This window comes from Phlebotomus papatasi, chromosome 1 (assembly GCF_024763615.1).
Source record: "Phlebotomus papatasi isolate M1 chromosome 1, Ppap_2.1, whole genome shotgun sequence".
In the NCBI taxonomy this organism is placed as follows: domain Eukaryota; kingdom Metazoa; phylum Arthropoda; class Insecta; order Diptera; family Psychodidae; genus Phlebotomus; species Phlebotomus papatasi.
This window is the reverse complement of record NC_077222.1, coordinates 36,007,293-36,018,801: the sequence shown is the minus strand read 5'-3', so window position 1 is coordinate 36,018,801 and position 11,509 is coordinate 36,007,293. Positions and strand designations below refer to the sequence as shown.

General features: G+C 36.0%; 1 protein-coding gene across 1 annotated transcript; it reads left to right on the top strand.

Annotated features, from left to right (window-relative positions):
* Positions 1 to 34: 34 nt before the first annotated feature.
* LOC129798951 (DNA-directed RNA polymerase II subunit RPB2) lies at positions 35 to 10,411 on the top strand. Its single transcript, XM_055842480.1, has 6 exons — positions 35 to 194; positions 304 to 440; positions 517 to 603; positions 3,872 to 5,831; positions 8,785 to 10,019; positions 10,091 to 10,411. Exons 1-6 carry the CDS (start codon positions 176 to 178, stop codon positions 10,178 to 10,180), a joined length of 3,528 nt encoding a protein of 1,175 aa, XP_055698455.1. The 5' UTR covers positions 35 to 175; the 3' UTR covers positions 10,181 to 10,411.
* The last annotated feature ends 1,098 nt before the right edge of the window (positions 10,412 to 11,509 follow it).

The window sequence follows — 11,509 nt, the reverse complement described above, 5'->3', positions numbered from 1 at the left end:
CGAAATTTCGGAGTACTAAAATGTCATCGCTGTCATCCTCATTCGGTGTTTTTTAGCCGCACTGCTAAAACGGAGTTGCACAAAAACGCGAAAATCCCTAATAAATTGTGCATTCCCCCAACTAAAAATTGTGTAATTAGTGAAATAATAGTGTTCACTAAGAAAATAACAAAAAATGTTTGAAAACGATGATGGTAATTACGTGAAATTTACTCACAAAACTTTCACCTCCGACGCGTCATTTTCTTTCCATTGGATGCAACATCTCAAGATCACAATTTTGTTATTTTCTAACGTTTTTAGAGCAATACGAGGAGGAAGATGCGGAGGAGATTTCGCATGAGTTGTGGCAGGAAGCCTGCTGGATTGTTATCAACGCATACTTCGATGAAAAAGGTCTCGTTCGGCAGCAACTCGACAGCTTTGATGAATTCATTCAGGTAACCTTCCGGAAAGCAGAATTACTGTAAATTATTTATTAATTTTTGTAATTCTCTAATTTTGGGGGCTGTGTAGATGTCTGTGCAGCGGATTGTGGAGGATTCCCCAGCAATAGATCTTCAAGCGGAGGCTCAGCACACATCCGGAGAAATTGAGACTCCGGTAAGTAACCTATAACCTAAAATTAAATAGGAACACCCGGAACACCCTTTATTCCCGATTTTCACTTCCTAAATAGGATTATCCAGATTACCTAGGGTACAATGGGTTATTAAGAATCAAATCTATTTTGGAACTTTGAGATCTCTTTACTGTTTCAATTTGAAATGGAGAAATAGCGTACCATGAAAAAGTAAAAGAATTTGTTTCTTGGATTTGTTCCTATTCAACCCTACTTACGCCTAAAAATGTACCTAAATTATCTGTACTTATAGGAATTAGAGCTAAATTTTAATATCAACACTCCTATGGCTGTCTCAGAATCTAGGGGATTTATGTCGGGTTTATCTGGGTTTATCCATTAATTAATTTTTATTACATAAAAATAGTTCAATTCCCGCTCAACTTAAAGGATCAATTTCGAGAAAATAATAAGATTTGTTTTAAAATTAATTTTTAGTATTGATTTTAAGTAAGCATAATTAAAAGAAAAATAACTAGGGTAAGTGTGTCAAATTCCGACCAGCTTGCAATTCCGGCCACCTTTCTTGCTCCTCGAATTTCCATGAATTTTTAGTTTACATAGTCAAGATTATGCAATGCAAAAGAATAAGAAAAAAATGTAGCTTCGACAAACGAGATGACGGTAAAAAGATATTGGAAGAATTCCCGAAGGGCAAGGAACTATGAGAATGAAGGTGGCTGGAATAGGCCACCAATGCTATGTCTACATTTTTATTCATTTTAAAATGTATTAATAAAAGGATTTTAGAGTAAATAAAGACGATAAACTGTGAAGAAGATTCCAAGCAACACTCTTTAAGAAGAAGGAATAAAAAAATCAATTTGTATTAAAAATATTACATTTCAAACTTGAGACATTGGATCTTGCATGCAACTATGCTAAAATTTGGCAGATTTACCCTAATCCGAGACTTTCGGAGCTGCTCGAACTCCCGAGAAGGAGCTCTGCCTCTAAATATTATTTTGTGCAATTTTTTTGGGTGCACCTAAATTTAATATCGTTTAAAATTCGTTTATAAATTAGACAAATCATCATAAAACCATCTTGAAGCTGGAAATTAATCAAGAAGAGTGTAATTTAAAAATAATTACCATTTAAACTAATTCTAAAAAATAATACCGGTGCTTCACCTTATTCATTACGATCATGACTGAAACGGTCGAGTTTTTTATTTCAAAACTCTTCAAGTATAAATCCAAATTTGGCCAAATCGGTTAAAAAATAGGCTCCCGAGAAAGATGTCTATGGCCGAAATGTTCAGCTTCATGACCTACAAAACATATCCGAAATTGAACGAAATCGCCTAATCCAATTTTAAGAAGCAAATTAAAAAAAAACTCATTGTTGATGTACTTTTAATTTGAGGGATAGAAAACGACTGAGATGATAGGTAGTAAAAAGAAAGATTATTTTAGAGATAATATCGTTTTAGGAAGTTCGTCCAAAACCGTAAGCTGATATGTTTTACCGTTCGAATTTTATATGGGTCAAAAGACTGAATAAATACGAAAAAATAGTATTTTTAAAATAGAGCTAATACCGGTACTCTCGGTAAAACAGTAGTTTCAAGATAATCCCATTGAAGACGGAAAATAAATACCTCTTACTTTTTCAATTTTATATCGGTAAAAAACTGTATTTTAAAACAGGGTTATTACCGTTACTTTACCGATCCACCACATACTGTGGTCGATACAGTCAAACTCAGAATTACAAGACCTTTCAGAAAAATATAAATTTGTCCAAATCCTTTGAAAAATAGACCCTCCATGGTAGTTGAACTTTGCCTTTGAATATAGTTCAAGATGGCGATTTTTCCGGTGAAAGGTGTCTAAAGAAGAAATTTTCAGCTGGACTAGCTCCAAAACCTCCAGAACATAACCAAAAACGAACGAAATCACCTTGGTCAATTTTGAAATAAGTCAAAAATCATGTTTTTTGTGGGAATAATAAGGGTGAGGGGTTATTTGAGTAAATAGGTTCGCTTTAACTTTAACTTTTAAACCCTTTAAAAAGAATGTGTTCAACGATATTTTAGTGTATGAACGAAACGTACTTTCATAAAGGATAAACATGTTATAGGGGGAAGAGGGGGACACCTTTGGAATTAGGCTTTGTCACCTATTTTAGAACTGAGCCTTATCGTAATTTAATTTAGTTGCACAATCGATTTGTCAAGCTAAATTATCATAGTAAGTTCCAGTTGCATTTAAACTTGGGATATAGGTTTTAGAGGTCTCCTATTTCGTTCGTATACGAAAATAGCGTTGAACCATTTCTAAGAACGGAGTTTCAAGGTGAAAGCTAAACAAGGCTCTACAAACCGTATATTCCCCAACCGAATTGGAAAAATTAGTTTGGCCTTGGTGAAAAGGTCTTAGAACTTTTCTCATAAGTGTGAATCGATTTCAAGCGGTTATGAAGCAGTATTGAACTGATTATGGAGCGATAAATTACTTTTGTCAGAAAATCAATTGCATTATTCTTTAGCTATTTTAGGCGATATTTTGAGTGATTTATAAATCGACTGTAGATAGGTAAACAGTAAATGATGTGGAAGTTTTTTTAGATAAGTCATGAGTTCGATAATTTTGCCACCTTTTTTGCAAAGCTAAAATCTAGGGTAAGCGTGCCAAATTTCGGCATAGTTGCATGCAAGCGTCAAAGTATTAAGATTGAAATGTAATATCTTTAATAGAAATTGATTTTTTCATTCCTTCTACTTTAGGAGTGTTGCTTAGAATCTTGTAGACAGTTTATCGTTTTTATTTGCTTTAAAATCGTTCTTAATACATTTTAAAATGAATAAAAATACAGACATAGCTTTGGTGCCCTATTTCGGCCACCTTTATTCTCATAGTTCCTTGCCCTTCAGGAATTCTTCCAATGCCTTTTTCACGTCATCTCATTTGTCGAAGCTACATTTTTTTCTTATTCTTTTGCATTGTATAATCTCTAAAGTATACGTAAAATCTAAAAATTCATGGAAATTTGAGGAACAAAAAAGGTGGCCGAAATTGCAAGCTGGCCGAAATTTGGTACACTTACCCTAAGTCTAAGTTAATTTACTGTATTATAACTCAAGATCCCAATTAATATTTGTCTAAAAATTTTCTTCAGTTCCAAATCGACTTTTACCTTAGAAGTATTCCAACTATTTTACTCCTTCTATGACTTTTTTTTAAACTTGGTATCGAAGCTTTTTCGTGTGTCCTAATTTTGGACTCTAATTTTGAACAATTTCAGCCGAGATTTCTGCTAAAATTCGATCAAATTTATTTGTCGAAACCGACACACTGGGAGAAAGATGGATCTCCTAGTCCGATGATGCCAAACGAGGCTCGTCTCCGGAACCTGACCTATTCAGCTCCACTCTATGTGGATATTACAAAAACAAAGATAGTTGAAGGTCAGGATCCCATTGAGACGCAGCACCAAAAGACATTTATTGGAAAGATTCCAATAATGTTGCGATCAACTTATTGTTTGCTCAGTCAATTGACAGATCGTGACTTGACTGAATTGAATGAGTGTCCACTGGATCCAGGTGGATATTTCATTATTAACGGATCTGAGAAGGTCCTGATAGCACAGGAGAAAATGGCTACAAATACGGTTTACGTGTTTAGTTTGAAGGATGGAAAGTATGCCTATAAGGCAGAAATTAGATCGTGTCTAGAGCATAGTTCTCGGCCGACTTCCACTCTTTGGGTGAATATGATGGCCCGAGGTGGTCAGAGTATCAAAAAATCTGCTATAGGGCAGAGAATTATTGCCATTCTGCCGTATATCAAGCAAGAGATTCCCATAATGATTGTCTTTCGTGCATTGGGATTTGTGGCTGATCGGGATATTCTTGAGCATATTATTTACGATTTTGACGATCCTGAGATGATGGAAATGGTAAAGCCATCTCTGGATGAGGCCTTTGTGGTGCAGGAGCAGAATGTGGCTCTGAATTTTATTGGGGCAAGAGGTGCAAGGCCTGGTGTGACCAAGGAGAAGCGTATAAAGTACGCTAAGGAAATTTTGCAGAAAGAAATGTTGCCCCATGTGGGAGTTTCTGATTTCTGTGAGACCAAGAAGGCCTACTTCCTGGGTTATATGGTTCATCGGTTGCTCCTGGCTGCACTGGGACGCCGTGAATTGGATGATCGTGATCACTATGGGAACAAGCGTTTGGATCTTGCAGGTCCACTGCTTGCTTTCCTCTTCCGGGGATTATTTAAGAATCTCATGAAGGAAGTTCGAATGTATGCTCAGAAGTTTATTGATCGCGGGAAAGATTTCAATTTGGAGCTTGCCATTAAGACAAAGATCATTACTGATGGTTTGAGGTATTCCCTGGCCACGGGTAATTGGGGTGATCAGAAGAAGGCCCATCAGGCACGTGCAGGAGTGTCTCAAGTGTTGAATAGGCTCACCTTTGCCTCTACCCTTTCCCATTTGCGTCGTGTAAATTCTCCCATTGGAAGAGATGGTAAACTGGCCAAACCGCGTCAGCTCCACAATACACTCTGGGGCATGATTTGTCCAGCAGAAACTCCCGAAGGAGCTGCTGTAGGATTAGTCAAAAATCTCGCCTTGATGGCCTACATCTCCGTTGGATCTCAACCTTCGCCGATCCTTGAGTTCTTGGAGGAATGGTCAATGGAAAATCTCGAAGAGATTGCACCATCGGCAATTGCCGATGCCACAAAGATCTTTGTAAATGGTTGCTGGGTAGGAATACATCGGGATCCGGAACAGTTGATGGCAACTCTGAGAAAACTTCGTCGACAAATGGACATTATTGTGTCGGAAGTGTCTATGATTCGGGATATTAGGGATAGAGAGATTCGTATCTATACCGATGCTGGTCGAATCTGTAGGCCCTTGCTGATTGTGGAGAATGGGAATCTTCTGCTCAAAAAGACTCACACGGATATGCTAAAAGAGAGGGAATACAATAACTACGGTTGGCAAGTGTTAGTGGCTAGTGGCGTTGTGGAGTACATTGATACGCTCGAAGAGGAGACAGTGATGATTGCAATGTCGCCGTACGATCTCAAACAGGATAAAGAGAATGCCTACTGTACTACTTACACTCACTGTGAAATTCATCCGGCCATGATTTTGGGAGTTTGTGCCTCTATTATTCCCTTCCCGGATCACAATCAGAGTCCCAGGAACACCTACCAGAGTGCTATGGGGAAACAAGCCATGGGTAAGTTTTTCTTACCAATTTTTACATTTTTATGATAAATTATGAATTTTATATATTCTTTGAAATGTAAAAAACGGATAGATTTTTAGAGGTTAATTTAAAGGTTTTCTTTTTTGAAAGTAAAAAATAATTCATCACTTTCTTTATTATAAATTTACAGTATTTCAGATTAAAAAATAATAATTCAAACAACCAAAAAATATCTAATACTAAAATATCTTATTTATCTAATATTTATTCCAAAAATTTTAGGTTATGGTTAACCCAAAACCGAATAGAAAGACAGTTGCGTCTGTGCAGCGGAGAGAAATTTTTCTCTTCGATGTCTCTTCGAAAGGTTATTACTGAATAGAGCCATTGGCTCCGTTCAGTAATAACAAGAAAACTAATTTTAAAATTTCTAACCTCAAAAATATAGCATTCTAACCCAACTATTTAAAATATTTTTTCACTTTATTACATTCTAATAAAAACTTATTGATTTTTTTATTATAAAGGAAATTTACATTTTTTCTTTAAACTTGAAAATGTTTGGTTATGAGACGACCTTTGTTTTTGAGGTTAAGGTCTTTTAAGGTTAACTTTTCAGATGTTTTTTGGGTACATACCGCTTTACTACCAATTAAATTGATTGATAAATTAAAAAAAAAACTTTTTCGAAATTAAAAATTGCTTAAGAAAATAGGCTTTAGAATAATTTAAGCATGAGTAACAAACTTTCGATCAAATAAAAAAGTCAATTCGAGAATGATATAACATTTACGGGTACTATATCAACTTATAACCGATTAAGTCCGATACAGTCGTGTTGGAAATTTTACGATTTTTCAAAAAAATCCAAATTTAAGCAAATCGATTGAGAAATAGGCCCTCCAATGTGGTTAAAATTTTATCTTCAAAAATTCGATATCGATATGGTTTTTGAAAATAGGTGTCCAAGGACGAAATATTCACCTTGACTACCTCTAAAACATATTCGAAAATGAAAGAAATCGTTGGAGCCGTTTTCGAATTAAACAAAAAAACATGGTTTTGTAGAGGAAGGAGTCGGTGCGGTGAGGGAAAAAAGATTATCCTAGAAATTATTGACATTTTGGGGGAGGGGTCGTCGAAGACTGGAAGTCGATATTTCTTACCGTTTGACCACTAGCCATGTCATAAGTTGGAAAAAATTGAGTTTAAATAACTGCTCTCTCTTTGAGTTCGATCAGTTCTCGAGTGGGTCAGTGGATAGAGCAGTGGCTCTGTGACTGCGAGGTCGTGGGTTCGGAGCTGAGCGGCAGCAGAAAAAAAGATTTCTCATGCCATATCGGCTTCGAATTCGTCCAGTGAATGAATGAATAGTAATGTCAATAGTGCATATTGGCAAAGTGAACCGCCTAAAAACAATAAAGGCTGGTACGAAAACGAGTTTCGACATGAAAGTGGTACTTCAGTCGATACAAGTATTCGCTGTCACTGATCCCAAACACACACCGAGAAGGGATGCTGTGATATCGTAACGGCACTGATTGTCCACACAGAGCTGCGATATAGAGCGGCTACCCGTATCGGGGGATAAGATAGAATAGGAGTGGGGAACCATAAGGGGCACAACTGGTGGCCTGGATGCATCGGAATATCCGAAATGGAGAACTGACCCCTGGCAAAATCTTATCTTATCTTATCTTATCTTGAGTTCGGTCAGTAAAAATGATGACCCTTTGACTTCTGGTAGTCCTTCAATTGTCCAAATTATCGTATGATCTTTCCCTCAGGCAGATACAATCATTTGACTAGTTCACAAACTGCTCATGTTAATTTTACACTTAAAAAGGTGTAAAATTAACATTAAAAAATGTTGATATATTTTTACACCTAAAAAGTGTTAAAGTTACGAGGAAAAAAAGTTAATCGCACCCTCTTTTTTTCTCAGTGAATTGACTCATCTTGTAGATTAAATTGCTCCATCCTACACACACTCCGAATTTAAAGCACTGCAAAGTGTCCTGTAAAGATGGGCCTATCACTGGTTTATCATGCAAAAATAACAGAATAAGAGAGTTTAGAGTTATGAAAAGTTATAAAACGAGGAGGCGTGGCTTTTATTTTGCAATCGTTATATGAGAAAATATAAATTTTAATGCAGTATTTATTCAAATGAAAAATTATTATGAATGTTTCATTTAGAGAAGTTTAATAAACAATTTAGACTGTAGGACGAGTAGCTTATTTTTGCTGAGATTCCTTATAATCTAATTTTATAAGCGAGACTATTTAGGCTCCACCCTAAATTTCTTAAATAATTTCTTATTGCTCTCGGGATATTTCTATAATGTTCAAAATACTTGTAGCAAAAAAAATAAAAATAGCAACTTTGTTTAAACATAAATAACCTCCTTCTACTGAAAAGGAGGACCCAATTTATAAAAATGGGAGGAGCTTATTTAATCATTTTAATAATGTCTTATTACAAAACGTTAATTGAAATATAAGCGTTACCTAAGCCTCTACGTTAATCACAGCGTTATCACACTTGCACATTAAAATTTTAATGTGTTTCACATTAATTGTCGCTGGTGAGAGTCCAAATGTGTAATTTGTGTGTTTGAATCATTTTGTATTCAAAATTTGATCTATTTGTTGATATAAAGGTAGACTTGGCCCGCAAAAATTTGATATAAATTGATTTATAGCATTAATGCGAAAAATTAATGCGATTTTCTCTTTAATTTTTTAATGTGAAAAATATTTATGCTTTAGGTATGTTTAAACTTATTTTTGCAAGCCAAGTCCACTTCTTTATCAATAAATAGAAAAACCCCAAATATTAAGTGACTCAAAGACACAAATAACATATTTGCACGCTCACAAGCGACAATTAATGTGAATCATATTAACATTTTAATGTGCAAGTATGATAACGCCGTTAGACAGGCAGAAGTGTAAAATAAATCCTAATTTCCCCTCATAGGTGTCTACATAACAAACTTCCACGTGAGAATGGACACACTTGCTCACGTGCTTTACTATCCCATGAAACCCCTTGTAACCACAAGATCCATGGAGTATCTGCGTTTCAGAGAATTGCCAGCTGGCATTAATTCAATTGTAGCCATTCTCTGCTACACTGGCTACAACCAAGAAGACAGTGTCATTCTCAATGCTTCGGCAGTTGAGAGAGGTTTCTTCCGATCTGTTTTCTATCGCTCCTACAAGGATTCCGAGAACAAACGTATTGGTGATCAGGAGGAGCAATTTGAGAAGCCAAATAGACAAACTTGTCAAGGCATGAGAAATGCTCTGTATGACAAATTGGATGATGATGGAATAATTGCACCGGGAATAAGAGTATCAGGAGATGATGTTGTAATTGGGAAGACAATAACTCTGCCCGAGAATGATGATGAATTGGATGGGACAACAAAGAGATTTAGGAAGAGAGATGCGTCGACATTTTTGAGGAATTCTGAGACGGGAATTGTGGATCAGGTGATGTTGACACTGAATAGTGAAGGATACAAATTTTGTAAGATTCGTGTGAGATCTGTGAGAATTCCACAGATTGGAGATAAATTTGCCTCGAGGCACGGGCAGAAGGGTACTTGTGGGATTCAGTACAGACAGGAAGATATGCCGTTTACGTGTGAGGGAATTACTCCTGATATTATTATCAATCCTCATGCTATTCCCTCTCGTATGACAATTGGGCATTTGATTGAGTGCTTACAGGGGAAATTGGGGTCAAATAAAGGTGAAATTGGTGATGCTACGCCATTCAATGATGCTGTCAATGTGCAGAAGATCTCTACCTTTCTGCAGGAGTACGGATATCATTTGCGTGGAAATGAGGTTATGTACAATGGACATACGGGTAGGAAGATCAATGCCCAGGTTTTCTTGGGGCCAACCTACTACCAACGTCTGAAGCACATGGTGGACGATAAGATTCACTCTAGAGCCCGAGGACCGGTGCAGATTCTCGTGAGGCAGCCCATGGAGGGAAGGGCTCGCGATGGAGGATTGCGTTTTGGAGAGATGGAACGTGATTGTCAAATTGCCCATGGGGCAGCTCAATTCCTCAGGGAGAGGCTATTTGAGGTGTCTGATCCCTATAGGATTCACGTTTGCAACTTTTGCGGATTGATTGCCATTGCAAATCTCCGGAATAATACCTTTGAGTGCAAAGGATGCAAAAATAAGACTCAGGTACTTCAAAATCTCTTGAATATTTTTTAAAATAGTTTTTCAATCCCTTTTCGCGGGATTTTTCTTTGCAGATCTCTCAAGTTCGGCTCCCATATGCAGCTAAGTTGCTGTTCCAGGAGCTGATGTCCATGAATATTGCTCCGAGATTAATGGTGGAGTAGAGATTACTTTCCGTTGGAGTGCTGTTTTCAGTTTCATTTTCAACAAGTAAGTTTTTTATCTAAAATAGAATTATTGCAGCAAAAATTCAGTAATTTGATATTAGCATAAGAAGAGAAAGAAAGAGTTTCTGAAGTTGGTAATCTGGTATTCCTGGATGTTCAGAAATTTTGTATTCTTAGATAAAATTGAATAATAAAATTAATTCATTTTTAAAATTCGAAAAAGGCAAATTGAGTGTATATGAATTTTCATTTTCCAAGCATTTTTTTGTCATTTTTCATCACTTTTATCTCGTTTAATGGTTTTTAATGAGAGAAATATTCAAGAGATCCTTAACTCTTTCGTCTCCTTTGGGACACTGGGTACCCATGGAAACAACAATTTTTTTTAGACTATCTAGAATCGATAAAAATTCGATTCTTCTGGATGATTACAAACTATAAGGATGTCCAAATCTAGGATATTTTTTGCAGGATCCTAATTAACTCCTGAGCTTAGATATTTTTGGTTAAAAATCGTGAATTTTCGATTTTCTGCTTCCTTGGAGATATTGTGACTTTTTTGATATTTCTAGACCAGAATAAGAAAAAACCTTTCGGGGCAATAAGTATGATAACTAACAATTACAGATTACATAAATTCGAAAACCAATTTTTTCTTAAATTTTCAGAAAAAAACTTATTCAAACTTTATGGGTACTCTCGTCCACAAAAATCTAGAGGTCAAAGTCAAATGTAAGGTTATCCCGCCAATACCCGCCATTTGCTTTTTGACACCAACCTTATAACAAAATTCCGGAGCGATACCCGTCAAATAATATCTGCAGATATCTTTAAGATTTCTGTAGAGAAAATCTACACCTCTACAGAATATCTGCAGATAAATTCTGTAGATATTCTTACGAATTTTATTTGGGCTTGGGACAAAATTCGTCAGAATATTTCGGCAGATTTATGACGAATCTCTGATGAATTTCTGTAGATATTCTGTAGATTTTTTCTACATTTCAGACTTTCCAGACAGCTGTGTCAGAAAAGATGGAAAATTTTTCACTGAAGTTTGCAAAAATCAATAGAGTGATTCTCTTGGTGATTTCACAGTGTTTATATAAAATAAAGAATTATGCGATGCCGTGTTCTAAGTAGAGAATAGTGAAGTGAAAACTTTAAACAGATTGTCGACCAAAATTTCGTGTTTTTGTATCATTCGATTGGCGGTTTTTAAGAAATTAGTATTTTTGCACGCAGTTTTTTTACTTATCGAAAATGTGTACTCGGTAATGCTTGTTAAGCAGAGCATACAATTTTCTTTATAACTTCTACAGTTTC